The sequence below is a fragment of the Lipomyces tetrasporus genome (genome assembly GCF_029532465.1).
Source record: "Lipomyces tetrasporus strain NRRL Y-64009 chromosome Unknown POJ06scaffold_5, whole genome shotgun sequence".
In the NCBI taxonomy this organism is placed as follows: Eukaryota; Fungi; Ascomycota; class Lipomycetes; order Lipomycetales; family Lipomycetaceae; genus Lipomyces; species Lipomyces tetrasporus.
The window spans coordinates 1,331,337-1,348,526 of record NW_026611600.1 but is presented as its reverse complement, the minus strand read 5'-3'; the positions used below and the strand labels follow the sequence as shown (position 1 = coordinate 1,348,526).

Sequence of the window (17,190 nt, the reverse complement as noted above, 5' to 3'; positions counted from 1 at the left end):
GTGTGCGGCGCCTCAGTGTGAAGCACATGCGCCCCACGTTTTCCATGCGTCTGTCAGGAAACCGCAATCGCTTATCGTTTCGAAAAACGTATAGGTCGATGTCTATTAATACTTTTATCAACCTGAATGACAGTGGAGCCAACAGGGCAGGCTACCGGTTCACTGCTGCTCCAGCTCCGGCTGCTTCGAGCACGTCACATCTGAATCATCCGTTCAGAGAGAATTCTATCCCATATTTATTGCGTACATAGCTAAACCGACATTCCATCCCCGTACAGAACCATCAGTTGTCCTTGACGATATGAGTATTCGCCCTCATATAATCCCTGTAATTCTGTTCCTCGGTTGACAACTTCTTCTTTGTAACTCGTCGGTACAGTCCAAACAACATAACCCCACCTGACAGCAGCTCTGCCGAAATCTGCAAAATGGCGCAGATGAAAGTCCAATCGCTCTGCAAGCAAACCCGCTGGAAATCGATCTCTCCCTCAAACGCGTCGCGACGCGGACCTTCGCGGCACGACCACGTCCAAATGTCAGTGCCAGCGAATTCGTCCTTGAGACCCGAGAGCTTGAGCGACCCAGTCACGACCGACCACAAGATGATGCCGGCGACAAACGAGATTACGGAAAACACAGTCGCGACTGTGTCCAACCTCGAAGACGACCGCCACGACACCGCGGCGAGCAGAACCAGAATCACCAAATTCAGAGCCACCGACACCGCCGCGACGACTAGGGTGACGGTGGTCGGCCAAGAATACGCATCCGCGGGCCATGCGTGGAACGGGCCCGCTGTGAGATCCCGCGTGGCATTAAAAACAGCGAGCGTGGTCGCGGTCAGGCCGAGGACGACAGTCGAGCACATAAAGTTGAATATTCGAAGACCTGCTCTGGCAATGCGCACGCGCGATTTGTGTCTCTAATTGCAGCGCTCGTCTTAGCATGTGTTTTGTTGACAGTAAAAACCGCTCCACAAACATACCCTGTCCGTCTCGGATAAGACCCTTAGATTGTCTTCCATCTGCTGCTTCCGATAGTCAAAATGGCCATAGTTGGCCTGCTGCCTCTGATCGTCAAGATCGCCATAGGTCGGCTGCAAAAACCCGTCCGAGTCCTTGAATTCTCTGTTGTCAGCGTCCTCCATGGTTTACTCGGCGGCGTTCTCAGTTAAGTCTACTCCCTCCGGCTGTAAGCAATAACAACTGGGGCTCTTTGAGGAAATTCGAACGTGTGGACTTGAGAATTGTCAGCGGCGTCGAAGGCCTATGTCGACCGAGACAGAAAAAAGTTCTCGGAACAGGCAGAGCAAATGAGTCTTGTCAGAATCGATCGTGACGACAGGCTACAAGCCGGTCCATGACGGTGACAGAGGTATGCCGGGGTCCAAGCGGGCGAAGGTTTATATAGATTATATGATCGCACCCGACGTCTCTGGGCGTGCAGACGGACCTAACTTTCGTCCTGCCCGCTTATACAATCTTCTTTCAAATGTGATCAATGCGAAGCCAAGAACCCACGTTACTATTTTCTTTAGCAAAAACACTTCGTCTGAGTACGCACATTACTACAGATCTGAACCCACGTGTGTTAAATGGTTATTAAAAATGCATTCGATGATTTTGTATATCAAGGAGTCCCCCTACCCCGAAGCATCGATCGACCATTTCAGCCGCAGCTCGCTTAATGGCACCTCGAAAATCTGAACGATTTCGGGATGCGCCAACTCTGAATAAGCTGACTGGCTAGGTTTATATGTATAGGCAAAGGTAAATGAACATATATGGGCTTAATTTTGTGGGAATGCGTCCGCCTTGTATGTAATATTACCTCTGCGGAGTGAATACAAGAGGAGAATGTATCGCCTTAGCGTGCCGCACATTCACATTAGACCCTAATCAGTGCGGCTGATCTAGTCGACATACAAATTTCAACTCTGTGGATGACGATCGGACTGACGTCTCGAACTCGGTTTGTATAATATCTACTAATACCTCGGGCACTATGTCCGTCCCACAGTCATTCGGCACGGCAAGTGAGGGATACGACTGAACAATCGTTGCAATAGCGCGTTCGAAAGCTATCGACCTGATTGAAGCTTTCCAAACTTGTAGCATATTTAGACAAGAATCAATTTTAATGTTAAGCATTATACAGGGCAGTTCTGCCACTCCGTAGATGACAGAACCAGACACAAGCTGATATTTGCCACTCATTATGTTGGCGACCAAGGTTGTCCTATTCTCGAACCCGCACATATTCTTCCGTCTTATAGCGGATTGCGTTCATGGCTAGATTTTGTTCCGGAGAAGCACACTTGCATGTCCATCCTATCCAAGGGATGGGTCGAGTGTATTGGTATAGATCGCCGCCTAGAGTCTGGAATCAATTTGCCAGTCCATCCGAACAGCTATACAACCAATGATATAACAAAGCTCTATCAAAAGCTTCCGTGTGATCGATTACCAAAAGCTTGAGAAAAATTGCAGAAGTAAATTTGCCATGTAACGCATCTCGGAATATGTTATGAAGTAAAAAGAGATGAATGCGCGACACAATCAGCCTAGGGTTACTGTGTCCCAGTGCCCGAATAGTACGTCTTTCTGGATAGCGTGAAACATCACAGATTGTAACAAATCTTGTTCCATATCACCAACAGTGGAGTATTGTTTGGGCCCGGTATGGCACGCAGTAAGGTAGCGCTGTCCCGATCATCCAGTACCGCGTTATCGTTAAGCCAGGCATTTAACGTCGAATTGGAATCAGACAATCAGAGCTTTGACCAGACTAATTACACGCAGTCCCGTGCGCATGAACAGCGAACAGCAGTTGATCAAATATGTAAGCGTATCAATTGGTATTGACTCAAAATGGTATCAAGAACAGAAATTCAGTGCTACCTACTTCTGATCGAGTATCTCAGCATTGTCCCGACATCGAATAAAGTGTAAGTTATCGAAAAGTCAAATTCGGAATAACCCGCGATAGTTTGCGACTGACCAGTAATGGACATCGGGCACGGGCATCAAAGTGGCTGCATCAGTGTCACCTAACCCTGGGAGGGTCCCTGGTCCCAAAATAAACTTCGGGCTCGATGCCTTCGAGCGAGCAACAATATGATCTTACAGTACACAGGACTCAGATGACTTGTATATCACGAATGCCCAGTTGAGAGCATTTTATAATGCCTGTTTCATTAAGCAGTCTACTGCACACGCCGCAGCCACGCGGGAGACGGCGACCTGCCGAAGTGCAACAGTCGCCTAGACGGTCCAACACCATTAGCTTTGATGCGCCCGCCATTACAGCGACGTCTCCAACGACACGGCTCCCATCTTCTACCGCGTCTCAGTTGCATGGCAGATTTGGTAGCTCATCTCATGACGGAAAGGGGTACTTGAGCGCGTTGACCTTGCCTGAGATCTTGCACAGACTGAACCCGCGCTACTTGTTCGCACGACGCGACATGGCCCAGGGAAATCTCCAAAAGCAAGCCGCTATCGAGGCTGGCGTTATTTACGGAACACGAACATACGATTGGGGCACACCTACCGCGTCAGTCAAGTCGCCCACGTCAGCCACCTTCACGGGCGCCCACGTTAGAGCCGGAGCATCTCCGAGACGTAGGGGCACGTTTCGACGAATATTGCAAGTGTCGGCGTCTGTTTTGCGGACCAAACCTCTACCCGCCCTCCCGAGTTTTATATCCAGACAGAAGTCCGAACTGTCGCGCGCCCGGACGCACATTGAGGTACCAAATGGCTATAGGACGGACTTGGGAGACCCCAGTCCAGGAGATCATGATGCCCTGGGTATCAGCCTACCGCAGTCAGTGGGTAGAAGCGCGACGTCCGCTACTCTTAGAACTGACATAAGCACCGGGACACGCAGGCGTTTCTCGTTCGACTCGTCGACCAACGGCTCCTTGTTACGGAAGGACTCTGATGGCTCCAATGCGACCAAAATCTCGGTAGGTCCTCCGCTCTCGGTTCCAGAAGACACGGACATCGAGTATGACAACGAACAGCACGATGATATTGTCGTTCCATTCCCGGCAAAAGTCTATTCAGCGTCGGAACTTGCTGAAATAACCGCGTTTGATTTCTCTGATGATACCTACGACGACAGATATGACGACATGCTGATTGACGAAGTTAACGCGTATGATCCAGACGAGGCCTTTTCTGACTCCGACGATTCAGACATTCAGCGCCCAATCGGCAATCCTTCACTGACTCCTATCTCCGAACAGACTGACGAAGAAGGGAACTCGTCCCCGGTGATGTCCTCGCCTCTGTCGTCGAGGAGTCGCGAAGTCGTCGCGTATGTGCGTGGGAGCAGAGGATGGGTTGTCGAACGGAGAATGCGGAAAGGAGACTGGGGTTGTCAAGACCAAGACGGCGAGGCAGAGAATGGTGCGGAGGTGGAGGAGGAATTACTAGCCACGGAGAGAGTCGAACGGCGTGCCATATAGACATTGTTTAGCTAATCAGCGTCCGTCTGAAAATTTGCATTTTATCACATTTTTGGAATGAGATATTGTACTGTTAGTATTTGGATTCTTCACAACTGTACGGTATGGGTTCACATTAGCGGGATTGGTTGACTTTCATGCATCTTTGTAATATAATAATAATACAAACATCATATAAATAAGACAATGTACAGCGCGGAGCTTCATGTGACGATAACCGTCTTAACTCATCCTATGTTATATACAAAATGCATGCACCCGAACACAGCAATCGCACAGTACCTGGACTCCGAAATCAAAGCGCGCCAACCAAATTGCAAGCAAATCGAACTCTGACATCAAACTGCCTTTGACTGATTTAACTCCGATTTTTTGACTTTTTGCCGTACTTTGCCGCGCACTCGTTGCAATACCACTGGCCTTTGGGCGGAGCACTGAGCCCAACACAAGGCAGGTGGAACCACTCGCGCTTGCAATCCGGCCCGTCGCAGCCAACCATCTCACCGTATGACACCTGCTGGCAGTAGCAATACACAGGTTCGCTTTCTGGGTCGTCTCTGTTTGGCGAAACTGGATCTGACGCCGTCGACGATGGCACAGCCGGTCGTCGCGCGTTACGGGAAGTGACAGCGCGGCCACCTCGTCGCGATTGCTGGCCAGACGGAGTTCCCGGTCGAGCTGGTGACGGTGCTCTGGTATTATCATTCGCCGTAGATGCCAATATTGGTGCACTTGTGATTGCCGAAATGGCGCTGCTCGATGACCCATTCTGGGTCGTGCCGTTCTCCTTCTTGTCGGTATTGCCCTTGCGTCGTTTGGTCGACGGCGCCTCAGACGCAGAACCGGTGGCATCCGCATTGTCCATGGCATACTTCTCTGCCGCCGACAATGCAGCACTTTTGCTATAATTTCCGTTTGTCTGGGTGTAGTTACTACCGCCTCGCGACTTCTTCGACTGTGAGCCGCCACCGGACTGGGCGCTGGACTCGGCTTGCTCATCTGCCAATTGGGCCGCCCGCTTGGCCGCAATCGCCTCTCTTCGGCTCTCACTCCGCGTGCTAGCCTGAGTCTGTGCCTTAGCTACATCGTCAGCCTTACCTCCGTCGCCTATCAAGGCCGGATGATGTGCAGGGCCAAACATGACCGAGTCCGGCACCTCGCCGCCCTTCGATATCCGGTCAAAGTCCTCATTCAATCTATCCATGTGCCGGGCAACGGCCTCAGTGGCACTTCCAGCCACGTGAATCTTCTCTTCAAAGCACGGGAGTAAATCCGAGATAATGCGGTGGACCTCCGCGAGTGCCTGTGTCCGACCAGGATCATTGTGCGGCAGCGCCAAAAACTGGGGAATCAGCGCTGCCAGCAGCGTAGTGCTAGTCGTGCACTTCGCTTCAACCTCGCGAAGTAGCGTAAAATGCCGAATCACCTCCAACGGAAACGCCTCGAGGAAATCCGACATATCGTTCAGTCCGGGGTACATCTCGGTAGGATGCTGACGTCTGGACGCCGGGCCATCGCCGTTGCGACGAGCACTCGATTTCGTCGCTATCCGTGCCGATTTTTGTCGCGATGTGATAGGCGCGGATGTGCTCATTATTGGCTATACGTCCTTTACGGGTGTAGTACTCTGATCTGGTCGATGAGGCGGGAGGACAGCCACTAGAGCTGTGAAGAGAGGCCTCCTTTATCCTTTGTAAGATTAGCTCGCGCTTCGCGCGGCACCAACTGGCGGGAAAGCGCCGGCAAACCTTTTGAAGCCGGGCGCCGCGCGACTGTGCGCATAACGTCATTGCGATTCTGCCCTAACCGATAAGTACACATGAACTACTCAAAGTGAATTCGACACCAGCCAGAAAAAACTCCCAACCTCATCGCTGAGCCGAGCGGATCGTGAAGAACTTAGCCATCAGCAAAAAGTTGGAAAGACGGTCGTATCAGCATACTAGGTACTCGACGCAACATGCCCCAGCCTAGAGAGCCCGCACAACCCCCGTCGACGTGTATAGTGCCTCCTCGTTCAGTGCCGCTGTCAACCACTTGTGAACTATGTCATAATCGCAAGCCCTACCTACGCCGACCAAAAACGGGTCAAAAGATCTGCCAGCCGTGCTTCTTTCACGTATTTGAGACTGAAATCCACAACACAATTACATCAAGGAAGCTCTTCTACCGCGGAGAACGAGTGGCACTTGGTGCGTCTGGTGGTAAAGATTCCACGGTTCTTGCGTATGTCCTCAAAGTGTTGAACGAACGCTACGACTACGGTGTCGAGTTCGTTTTACTGTCAATCGACGAAGGAATTAAAGGCTACCGGGATGATTCCCTTGAAACGGTTAAGCGAAACAAACAACAGTACGACATGGCGCTGGAAATTGTGAGCTATAAAGAACTATACGATGATTGGAGCATGGACGATATAGTGGCTCAAATCGGCAATCGGAACAATTGCACATATTGTGGTGTCTTCCGACGACAGGCGTTAGATCGTGGAGCACAGAAACTTGGGATAAAGCATGTTGTTACTGGTCATAATGCGGACGATATGGCTGAGACCGTGCTTATGAACTTGTTGAGGGGCGATACTGCGCGTTTGGATCGGTGTACAGCAATCATCACACAGTCGGCGGATTCGCCGGTTAAGAGGTCGAAGCCTTTAAAATATGCGTACGAAAAGGAAATTGTGCTGTATGCGCATTATAAAAAGCTCGACTATTTCTCGACAGAATGTATATATTCCCCAGAGGCCTTCAGGGGAACAGCACGTGCGCTAATTAAGAATCTTGAGACTGTCAGACCGAGCGCCATTATAGATATTATTAGATCGGGTGAGACATTTGCTTTGGAAAGAAAATCCGGAGGTGCGCGATTAAAGGAATTAAAACTAAGAACATGTGAAAGATGTGGATACATCTCCTCCAACCGGATATGTAAAGCCTGCGTCTTGCTAGAAGGTCTCAACGCCGGACGGGCGGCAGTACAGGTCAATGGTGCTGAAGACGAACCAGCTGAAGGACTGGCATTACATAAAAGGTTGGAGCACTTAAGTTTCTAGGGTTATTTGTTGTATTATAAAGTCTGGAACCATTGTGGCGTATTGGGATTGTGTTTTTTTGTACAGCAATCAGCTCGGTGTTAAAAGTGAGATTTGCCCATACATTGAGCGTTCATTCCCATCATTGACAAGTCTCGCTTGCGTTGGTGCTCGGCGAGAAGAAATGCAATAGGGCGTACCATTGTCCAGATTCCAGCCAAATGTGATCGTATATTGCAGACCTTGGTGCCCGGCACTTGCTGAGTCGCAGCCTATTTCAACGGGAACTAGAGCCAGAGTATCGAAACTGCATGTCGATTCGACAACAGAACGTGACAGTTACCCCGCTTCTAAAATATGACTTCATCTATCATTTTCCCGATTTGGTGTTGGTGTCTGCAGTTTCGAAGTCCATCCTGTTCAGTTAATTTTAGGTTCTGTCATGAGCTAACAATGGAGCCGCGCGTCAATGGAGCAGCTGACAGGCCACTGTTAACCGAGGAGACCCTGACACGCCAGGTAAGGTCGGGCTGCAGTTTTGAGAGAGTCGCTGTCAAATAAACAATATCTATACTAATCTATATCTCGTGTAATTTGCGTGAATGATTCGGGGTAATTTCGCGACTGCAAGTGGCCAACATCAGGCAGGAACGGCGTCGATAACGCCTATCGGCCGAATGTAGGTAGCAGGTTGCCTAATCCGACGCAGTCTCTATCTTAGGTCTAGTTCACTCTCGGCCCAAGTCACGCCGCCAGTCTACTATTTAGTAGAAGTCCACGCTGTTGACTCCTCACTGGTCGCTCTCGAAGCTCTTCAGGTGAATGCGGCTATGCCTAAGAATACTTTCCAGTGGAAGAGGCCGTTGATCCGCTCCAACTTGCCACCAACTATGATTGTGTGACGGGGCTGCTGATCTTGCCCAGCATGTAATACTGCACTTGGCAGCACGCGTTGGTAAAGGTGGACTTCACATGTCAATCTTACTTGGCCAAGCTCTCATAGGTACTAACGCGTGAATACTTGTCAAACCTTTCCAGACAGGTTACCGTTATCAACATCTGGAGACACTGCTACATCACGTACACGTAAGATTATACGGAGTGGTCGCAAATAGTCCTTTAGAGTCTAGGGCTAACATTCTTAAGGAAGGATTTCATTGCGTACACCTAATTTGCAGTGGATTTGAATCGACAAATGGTACCGCTTGTCCGCTAATACGAACTCAGGCTTAAATCTTGTAGCTTTTTCACACCCTTTCCGTTTACGATCGCCGTGGCCCTATCGGCCGGGAGAATTGCAGCCTGTGCGTACGATAATTATACGAGTCGGAGCACAGCTCTCGACTGTACATGACTGTGCCTACTTTGCGTTAGCGAGTGTACACTAGTGCAATCTAGAGGACCCGCTAGGATGACCATCTGTATTCGATGTGCCTACTGTATTAGATGAAGTGGCACAAGTAGAATTGGAGGTAGCTATATAGTAGTATCGGTCCGCAGACCGCCTTACTACCCATCGCCCTTATCTGCATCCTCTATAATTTCATTAACCATTTTCGAATATTTTCCAAAGTATAATTCGGAAGTGAAACTCCCGCAAGGTTGGGGTAATAAGCACGCGCCGACCAATTGTTTCCTTATAGTGGACTCACGCCTGCTCAATTTGTTCCTTACATTCTCACTTCTTCTCTAACTCTCTCGGTCTCGAAAGAAGAGAATAACCCGAACCTTATAGGAACTCTGACCTGACCCCTCGCCGTACCTGACTCGGGATCATTTGAGCCCCACTCGATTAGATGCCCCTACCAGAGACTACAGCAATTTCTCCTCTCTCAGCTGAGCTCGACAGCAGTTTAGTCGCCTCATTCACCAAGATAATACCGATATGCATGATGGGCACCCGAAAGGTTGCTGTCATTACTGGAGCTAATGGGTGAGTGAAATATATAGTAAACTTATTTTTGGAAGTCACTTCTCAGTCCGCTGTGTTAACATGTTTGTAGTGGACTCGGCTATAGCATCGCATGCAGACTGCTCGACACTATCTCACCGTCCGTACCGCTTACGATCGTAGTCACTGCGCGCTATCTCCGGAAGGCCGTGGAAACAATTAACAGATTACGCGCATACGCCTCGAATCGCGACCTTCTCTCCTTTGACTACGTCCTTCTGGACCTCTCGTCCATCTCCTCGATCGACGAGGTCGCACATCAACTGCTCTCCCGATACACCCACATAGACTACCTCTTCTGCAACGCCGGCGGCGGTGACTTCACCGGCATTGACTGGCCCGCAGCCTTCATAGAGGTAATCTCCGGCCCTAAAAATGCCGTCACACACCCGCACTTCAAGCGCGAGCGTATCGGCAGAATTTCACGAGACTCGCTCGGCTGGGTATTCCAAATTAACGTGTTTGCCAATTATTTCTTTGTGAAGCAAATATCGACGTTACTATCCGGCGGCGGCCGCGTCATTCTGATATCGTCAATTGAGACTGAAATCGCACATAAGTTCGATCCAGAGGACGTTCAGCTCATAAATAGCGATCAGCCGTACGTCGACTCGAAGAAGGAATTGGAACTAATGCATGCCGCTATCGCGGAGCGGTGGGCGGAGGAGCTTGATGTGCAGATCTATCTTACGCATCCCGGTATTTGCCAGACGTCTATTTTCGCGGAATACTTGAACTGGTTTACTACTTTCGGCATGTTGTGCTTATTTTACATAGCAAGGTGGATAGGAAGTCCTTGGCACGTCATCACGCCGTATAAGGGTGCTCTGGCGCCTGTGTGGGCTGCGGTTGACGCTGTTCCGGAGGCGGATCCGGTGGATGGCATCGTGTATGCATCTGCAACTGACAGGTGGGGACGGCCATACGTGAAGCCGACCCATAATGCATCAACAGAGGACAGAAAAAATGGCGCCATTTTAGTTGAGGTGATGGATAAACTAGTCGAGGACTCCTTAGAAAGGATCAAAGTAGAAGACAAATAATCTATAAAATTTCGCCTTGGGAGACGAATTGGTAGCTTTGTCGCCAAGTGAATTGATAGGTTGTGCGGATTTTGTTGTGTACACTAGGGTTTCGTCTAGAATTACTGTCGGGCGGATGTCGGCGCCAATAGCTACCTACACCATACGACCAAATTGAAAGGAATTAGTGACATTTCCCCAGTCCCAAGTTATCTAAATTACACTGGCTTTCCTGACTGGAAGGCTAAATATATCAACTTCTTGGCTGTATCAATTATTCATGGTCTGACCCTAGGAGATTCATTTGAATCGACATTTTATTCTACATGGCAAGGCAATACACAACAGTGATCCATTATAACCAATCTATCATACAAATTATTACAGAACGCCGTCTATATTCAAGCAATCTCTCAGCAAACTCGTGACAAGTAGCATGTCCTGGGCGGACTCATTCAATACCTTCTCACCATGTTGATTCCCCGACTCCTCAAACGCTTCCAGCGCCTCTGGACCTAGAATCATATACGCCTTAGAAACGATGTCTTCGAAAATACCCGACATGATTTGCGAGACATTCGAGTCCGCTTTTGTGTCTTTCAGCGCCCGTGCGCAAACTATCAGGATGCGGAGCAGCGGTCTGTATGTCTCCTTCTTGCCGTCTGTGAGCGCTTGCGGGAAGTCGACGTCGACTGAACTAATGAACGCCCACGCCAGGGACAAAATCTTTGTGAAATCAAAATGTCGCTTATGGACCGAGGGTGTCGAGATCGCGTGCAACTTCTGCGTTATAACGAAAGCTAACTGTGATCTCTCATTCACAATCGGGAAGAATAATGGCGCCATTATGCCTTCGTCGAGATTTATCTGTAGGCATTGGATCGCGATCTGCTCGAGAGCTTTCAGCAATTTCGAGTCGCCTTCCGCGTGCTCGAGCAGTGCTGCAACTAGCAGCCACCATGCCTGAAACAAATGCTATGAACCTGTCAGCCAGATCGCCTTGCGCCATCCCCAAACGTCTCAGAGAGCACTTACCGATTGAGAGTCAATCAACGATAAGTTCAGGTTGGCCTGTACAATTTCACTTCTATATCCTATCCAGATCGGATCCACTGAAAAAATGTCATCCATCATCTCCAAGTCGTATTTATACGACGGACCATTTTTTTTTTGTGATAGCGACGTTCTCTGAAATCGGATGAGTTTCGCCATCGGCCATTTCTTGTCAAAATTCCTATGCAAATTGCCATGGAGGGAGGATCGGTAGCCTTGTATCCGAAACGCCGTGTCCGCTAATTTAGCAAGATTGTCGGATTTGACAAAGTAATCCACAATAGACTTCGATTCTGCAGACCCTTGGGTATTTTTATGAAGTTGTACCGCGCATAATTGGACGGCTCTGGCGGCTAGCAACGAGTTAAAGCAAAACCGGACGATTGTATCAGCCGATTCCAGACCAGTGACCCGTCCACCAGTGCCGCGATCTAACATCTCGAAAATCTTTGTTAGAAACTCTTGGTTTCTTCTACTATCAAACACCGCTGTTGCTCTCGAATTCTGAGCCAGGGCGATGCACTCTAGAATATTGACCGACAATTCAACAGGTAGTTCCTCAAACTGCTCTGCTTTCTTTTCCAATGCCTGGACCAGCGATACAGCTGCTTGTGTGTCTTTCTTGTCCTGTCCATTGTGGTTTCCGAGCTCCTTTCCGGTCAATAGAAGAATCGAAAGACCTTGTTGCTTTGTACAAAACACAGCTGACGCAAATCTTGCAATCTCGTTTTGCGTATTCATGTCGCGCTTGCTTTCCAGAGCCTTGTTCAATGCGTTGACAAAAGTTACAGCCGACGAGGGGCCCAGGTGTGCTAACAACGATGGCGCTTCAGCGCCATCCCATACGCTATCCACCATACCGTTCAGCAACTTCATAATTCTAAATCGAAGTACATTCTCCCGCAAGAAAAGCTGTGTCAACGCAGGCGCCAAGCCGAACAATTTGAGCTCAAGCTGGGATGGAGTTCTCTTCAAAAGTGTTCGCACTCGCGTCAATTTCTCGGCAAAAATTAACGCCGCTTCGATTAATTCGTAGCTGCGATTGAGCAGTTCTGGGTCGTCTGCCAAAGCTTGCAGACTTCGAGCCGATGCCTCGATTGATCCGATGATAGGCTGTATACAACGAAGATTCTTGCTATCCGACGCCAGGAATCTGTCCAGCATATGTTGAGATGCAGGGACCAGTACTCCGTTTATTTTGTTAATACCGTCAGTTGCTTCATCGATACCGTATACTGCCAGTAATATACTTGAGAACAGGTCTGAAATAGAGATAGCTACACGGGAGTTAATACCAATTACAAACTCTACAATAGGAACGTCGACCAACCAATATCCAAACGATGGGATAAATTCTCGTACTTCCAGTAAGAAAAAGTTTCATAAATATTTGCCAAGTGCCTTGTAAACGGCAGCAACACGTTCGTTCGCACTTCGGGCTGGATTAATGTCGAAAATTTCCCAATCACAGCATCCTTGACCAGCACATTGACCATCTGAATGACTGCCAGCGTAAATCTATAGTCTCCTGATATAATTTCGACAGACGACAATATAAAAGCAGCCATTCCGCCTTGTCCGTTGCGATCAAGCAGATTTGAATTACTTAGGAATTCCCAAACCCTATGCGGCAGAACTGGAATCAAAGCCGTGAAGAAATCAATAGCTGCGACACTGACATTCACGTCTTTCCGCTGCATCGCGTTTGTGAGAACGTTGCCGATGATGTTAATCACGTCATCTTCTATTTGCAATTTTGCGCACAAGGATTCCAGCATATCCATGGCAGTATAGTTGTCCAAGCATCTCAAAGTGCTGGAAATCAAATAGATAATTTCCTCCACAACAACATCTGTTGGAGAAATTTTCGCCGCATGCTCAAGTACCCGACCAAGAAAAGACCAGCCGTCATATTCATAGCGCCATTGTACACAAAATGTATTGCTCTCGTTCGGGATAGTTCGTCCATGATGACCTTTCGGAATATAGAACCCGCCTTCATTGTCCTCCTCCCTTGGCGCATATAGACAATGATCGGAAAGTAGATAAATATCGTCTGGATCGTCTGGTGATACATCAAAATTGAGAAATCCACGCGGCAAATTCTGCATGAAAGTCTTCATTTTCATAAGGATATAATGGGCCTCTGGTCCAAGTTTCTTCAATTCTTTGATAAATGGGACGAATACAACAGGAAATTTGGCTTGCAATAAGAAAAATCTCCGACTCTGTTCGGGATCAGACAATAGTTCCCTATTGCCATAGTCACACTTATCGGGCCGCTGAGCAAGTTTCGTGTTGTTGCTGGCAATTTCTGTCGTCCGCTTAGGCGTGCCAACTGCTATCATTTCGAACTCGTCACTCTCGGCATTCCCAAATTCCTATGCGCTACAGGAATGGAGAACCCGAATGTGCTAAGACGATGCTGAACCGATTTTTGACTGTGTATGTTTTGTCTAGTCAATCGACGTTTTTCGCGTGCGAACGCGATGTGGCAAGCCACAGTGCAACCTGTGGCGTATGATCTAGTTTGCCCTTCACAAGTGCCAACACCCTCGACGCGTGCGGCTCTTTCAGTATTCTTGTTTTCACAACCTCATGGCCTGTCGAGTAAGATCAGCCAGGTGGGCAAGTATTATCTCATTTTGGACAGCATTAGAGCAGTCATGACAGTCTCCGCCACGTCCCGGTCTACTCCTATAGTGAAGATCTGCGGCACTAGGACTGTGGAAGCAGCGCAATGTGCGATCTCGTCAGGTGCGGATCTAATTGGCATGATCCTCGTCCCGAATCTCAAGCGCACCGTCTCAGCAGACCAAGCTAAAGCCATCTCTCGTGCTGTTCATGAGTTTCGGGATTCGCGACCTCTCCATGACTTCCCGCTGACAGATGACCGCAATGTCTGGTTCGCTGGACATATAGAGCAGATTAGACGACGTGCGCCGCTAGTTGTCGGGGTGTTTAGGAATCAATCATTGGAGGAGATTCTTCGGCTGCAGAGAGAGTATGAGCTTGATATCGTGCAGCTGCATGGCTCGGAACCATTGTCGTGGACACATGAGATACCAGTTCCCGTGATCAAGAAGTTCGCGGTTGAGGAAGACGACCTAATGAGGCCGGGGCTTCATGCCGTGCCACTGCTGGATGGTGGTGCGGGTGGTGAGGGCCATATGATCAGCTGGGAGGGATTACCTGAAAGTGGCGCTTTCATATTGGCAGGAGGACTGACGGCCGATAACGTTGCTCTCGCCGTCAGAGTTCCGAACTTACACGGAGTGGACGTTTCTAGTGGCGTCGAAACCGACGGAGAACAAGATTTGGACAAAATTAAGTTATTTATCAAAAATGCGAAGGGTCTATAGGGGTGTTGTGTTGCTGTACAATATTTGACGCTATATAAATACTAAGGTCGGGAGCCACGGTCGTTCAATTTGGCAAATTGCAATGCTTTTAATATACCACCTAATATACACCAATACCTCTAAATCTCATGCCACTTGCCAAATTTCAAGTAATCATCATACACAGACTTGAAGATTGCTCGACCAGCCACGTCTAACGCAGCATTCACTACCTTCAATTCATTTTGTCCCAACGAGTCGAATAATGTGTAGGTACCTTGCGTCAACGCCTGCCGGGTAGCAGGCTCGATCTTGTAGTTCAAGATCGCGTAACAGTATTCGACTAATAAATACGGCGTGTGTTTAGAGAGTGCGCGACGAGAATTGCCGGCGGCGGAGGAAAGAGAGTATGATAACCTGTCGTGGGAGTCCAGCTTTCCCTTTCGAGATAAGTTTTTGGATCTTGACGGAGGTTCGCAAAGATTGGAAATTAGTCTAGAATATGCTAACGCGCAGGACGTGGAGCATGCAGAAGTAGTTGACAGCCAGATCGCGCGTTTCCAGTGATACTGAATAGACTTGTGGATACGTCCGTTCGAACTGATCGCGCGTGGAACGCAGAGAGGATAGAGGAGGTTCTGGAGAAGTCGGATAACCAAATTGTGGTGGCCTCGAAGGAATTTGCGGAAAGAGAGAAGAATGGTAGAGGTCACGGAGCAAAGTCGAAGATACAGCTCATCAGTATCGTAGTCATCAGTAAATGACGGACCAGAGCGTGAGGTTGAGAGTACTAAAAAGAGACTTATTTGTTCAAACACAAACTGAGAAACGAGCGAAGGCTTCTCCTTCAGGATGCTCTCAAGCGCATTCAGAATTTTCAAAAATAATTTCGAGCTCGCTATCTTCCGCAACCCTAGCACCAGTGAACAACAGATCAAAGGCAACTTCTTGACGAGGAACTCGTAATGTTCTAACGACATTTAGCTGTGCTTCAGTCAATATTGTGAACGTAACATACCTGACCCGTCAAGTGTAATCAGGCATGCCAATGCTTCGATATATTTAGCCTGGTCGTAGTCCTCTGCCGGAAACGCAATGTGAACCAGTTCGTCAACGATCTCACGATAGATATTTGGACTCCACGATTTCGCATTCTCAATAAACAGTTGCTGTATCATCTTACCATCCACGGTGGCTAATTTGGTCGACAGGTCATGCAGAGCAGCGAAGAAAGACACAACATATTGGGCATTAGTGAGTGTATCAATGCCGTCGGGAGGAGAAGAAAGAAGGAGGAGTTCAAATAACGCTTGCACTACCTCGCCGCATATTTCAGAACTAATGGTGTCATAAGCCCTGGCATTAATAAACTTGAAGCAAACTGAGACGTGAGACATTACTGTCGGAGGTAGTGTCCCTGTAACTAGTTAGTCGTCAAGAATTACGGCAGTGAAGGACTATTACCTCGAGATTCTGAACCCAACAGCGAGTAAATCTCCCTGAGAGATAACACCAGCGATCGCACCAAAGCAAAATCATTCTCGTCCGCGTTAGAAATGCACCTGATTATCCTCCTTTTCACAGTAACCAGTCGACCCAGCAACGCATCCAATCCACCAATATCTTCCAAAAACGAACTGGATATCGAAAACAGTCTAATATATCCGATATTGAACTGTTCCTCGCTCTGCATTATGGCATTATACGCCTTAGCATTCAACGCTATGAGTAGCGTTCTTTTATCTTGTGAATCACCACTCGTAGAATGCTTGAAGACTTGCTTGATTATATCGACTGTGGCCGATTCTAATGATTTCTCTTGCGTATTATTCAGCATCTTGACGAGATACTCTAGCCCAGCCGGACTATTTTGCTAAGGACAAATTAAGCCCAAAATCAACACACTCCAAAAATTGTAATGGGCTTACCACAATGGCCGTCATATTCGGAACTTCCAGAAGCTTTCTGATCAGCTTTCTACCCTCTAAGCTCAATGAGAGACTAGAGGACGCATCCACAAGAAGTAAATAGTCCAAAATCCGCTCTCGAAGAGATCTTCTTAGCGCTTCGATTGGGAACGATAAGAGCGACCTGATGACCTTTCGCAGACATTCTTCTTGCGAACTAGACACAATGCACTTGGACGCCGTCGATTCCAAGACTTCCACAATTCTTGTTCTGTCGTCGAATTGTTGCATTTCCAAATGAGACTGTAACTGCAAGGCAACGCAGTCTGTTTGCTTATTAGTATGTACTGTATCTGCACAATAACACCGTGAAATACCTTTTATTTTAGCCTGCTCAAAAAGGATGGGTGA

General features: G+C 48.4%; 8 protein-coding genes across 8 annotated transcripts; 4 read left to right on the top strand and 4 right to left on the bottom strand.

Moving 5' to 3' along the window:
- Positions 1 to 189: 189 nt before the first annotated feature.
- POJ06DRAFT_109678 (uncharacterized protein) lies at positions 190 to 1,261 on the bottom strand. Its single transcript, XM_056184044.1, has 2 exons — positions 986 to 1,261; positions 190 to 922 (listed from the first exon to the last, which is right to left on the bottom strand). Exons 1-2 carry the CDS (start codon positions 1,145 to 1,147, stop codon positions 284 to 286), a joined length of 801 nt encoding a protein of 266 aa, XP_056044133.1. The 5' UTR covers positions 1,148 to 1,261; the 3' UTR covers positions 190 to 283.
- Positions 1,262 to 3,121: 1,860 nt separating this feature from the next.
- Positions 3,122 to 4,657, top strand: POJ06DRAFT_253406 (uncharacterized protein). Its single transcript, XM_056187636.1, has one exon. It carries the CDS (start codon positions 3,185 to 3,187, stop codon positions 4,472 to 4,474), a length of 1,290 nt encoding a protein of 429 aa, XP_056044132.1. The 5' UTR covers positions 3,122 to 3,184; the 3' UTR covers positions 4,475 to 4,657.
- POJ06DRAFT_253405 (uncharacterized protein) lies at positions 4,658 to 6,188 on the bottom strand. Its single transcript, XM_056187635.1, has one exon. It carries the CDS (start codon positions 6,066 to 6,068, stop codon positions 4,833 to 4,835), a length of 1,236 nt encoding a protein of 411 aa, XP_056044131.1. The 5' UTR covers positions 6,069 to 6,188; the 3' UTR covers positions 4,658 to 4,832.
- A 166-nt stretch (positions 6,189 to 6,354) lies between these two features.
- POJ06DRAFT_109626 (uncharacterized protein) lies at positions 6,355 to 7,694 on the top strand. The gene has a single exon (XM_056184042.1). The coding sequence runs from the start codon at positions 6,435 to 6,437 to the stop codon at positions 7,524 to 7,526; it is 1,092 nt and encodes a 363-aa protein (XP_056044130.1). The 5' UTR covers positions 6,355 to 6,434; the 3' UTR covers positions 7,527 to 7,694.
- Positions 7,695 to 9,397: 1,703 nt separating this feature from the next.
- POJ06DRAFT_196312 (uncharacterized protein) lies at positions 9,398 to 10,499 on the top strand (the record flags this gene model as incomplete). The annotated part of the gene is made up of 2 exons (XM_056185020.1): positions 9,398 to 9,438; positions 9,509 to 10,499. 2 exons carry the CDS (start codon positions 9,398 to 9,400, stop codon positions 10,497 to 10,499), a joined length of 1,032 nt encoding a protein of 343 aa, XP_056044129.1.
- A 180-nt stretch (positions 10,500 to 10,679) lies between these two features.
- POJ06DRAFT_109634 (nucleoporin subcomplex protein binding to Pom34-domain-containing protein) lies at positions 10,680 to 14,035 on the bottom strand. The gene is made up of 3 exons (XM_056184043.1): positions 12,862 to 14,035; positions 11,514 to 12,808; positions 10,680 to 11,453 (listed from the first exon to the last, which is right to left on the bottom strand). The coding sequence occupies exons 1-3, from the start codon at positions 13,877 to 13,879 to the stop codon at positions 10,860 to 10,862; spliced, it is 2,907 nt and encodes a 968-aa protein (XP_056044128.1). The 5' UTR covers positions 13,880 to 14,035; the 3' UTR covers positions 10,680 to 10,859.
- Positions 14,036 to 14,092: 57 nt separating this feature from the next.
- Positions 14,093 to 14,971, top strand: POJ06DRAFT_253399 (isomerase-domain-containing protein). Its single transcript, XM_056187634.1, has one exon. It carries the CDS (start codon positions 14,198 to 14,200, stop codon positions 14,891 to 14,893), a length of 696 nt encoding a protein of 231 aa, XP_056044127.1. The 5' UTR covers positions 14,093 to 14,197; the 3' UTR covers positions 14,894 to 14,971.
- A 41-nt stretch (positions 14,972 to 15,012) lies between these two features.
- POJ06DRAFT_281647 (Urb2/Npa2 family-domain-containing protein) lies at positions 15,013 to 16,565 on the bottom strand (the record flags this gene model as incomplete). Its single annotated transcript, XM_056189961.1, has 3 exons — positions 15,013 to 15,842; positions 15,891 to 16,289; positions 16,337 to 16,565. 3 exons carry the CDS (start codon positions 16,563 to 16,565, stop codon positions 15,013 to 15,015), a joined length of 1,458 nt encoding a protein of 485 aa, XP_056044126.1.
- Between the last annotated feature and the right edge of the window lie 625 nt (positions 16,566 to 17,190).

Coding starts and splice junctions, on each gene's coding strand:
- POJ06DRAFT_109678 (XM_056184044.1), bottom strand. CDS start 1,147: ATGGAGGACGCTGACAACAGAGAATTCAAGGACTCGGACGGGTTTTTG. Junction 923..985: donor TCTTATCCGAGACGGACAGG/GTATGTTTGTGG, acceptor CGCTGCAATTAG/AGACACAAATCGCGCGTGCG.
- POJ06DRAFT_253406 (XM_056187636.1), top strand. CDS start 3,185: ATGCCTGTTTCATTAAGCAGTCTACTGCACACGCCGCAGCCACGCGGG.
- POJ06DRAFT_253405 (XM_056187635.1), bottom strand. CDS start 6,068: ATGAGCACATCCGCGCCTATCACATCGCGACAAAAATCGGCACGGATA.
- POJ06DRAFT_253399 (XM_056187634.1), top strand. CDS start 14,198: ATGACAGTCTCCGCCACGTCCCGGTCTACTCCTATAGTGAAGATCTGC.
- POJ06DRAFT_109634 (XM_056184043.1), bottom strand. CDS start 13,879: ATGATAGCAGTTGGCACGCCTAAGCGGACGACAGAAATTGCCAGCAAC. Junction 12,809..12,861: donor ATCCCATCGTTTGGATATTG/GTTGGTCGACGT, acceptor ACTCCCGTGTAG/CTATCTCTATTTCAGACCTG. Junction 11,454..11,513: donor CGTTGATTGACTCTCAATCG/GTAAGTGCTCTC, acceptor ACAGGTTCATAG/CATTTGTTTCAGGCATGGTG.
- POJ06DRAFT_109626 (XM_056184042.1), top strand. CDS start 6,435: ATGCCCCAGCCTAGAGAGCCCGCACAACCCCCGTCGACGTGTATAGTG.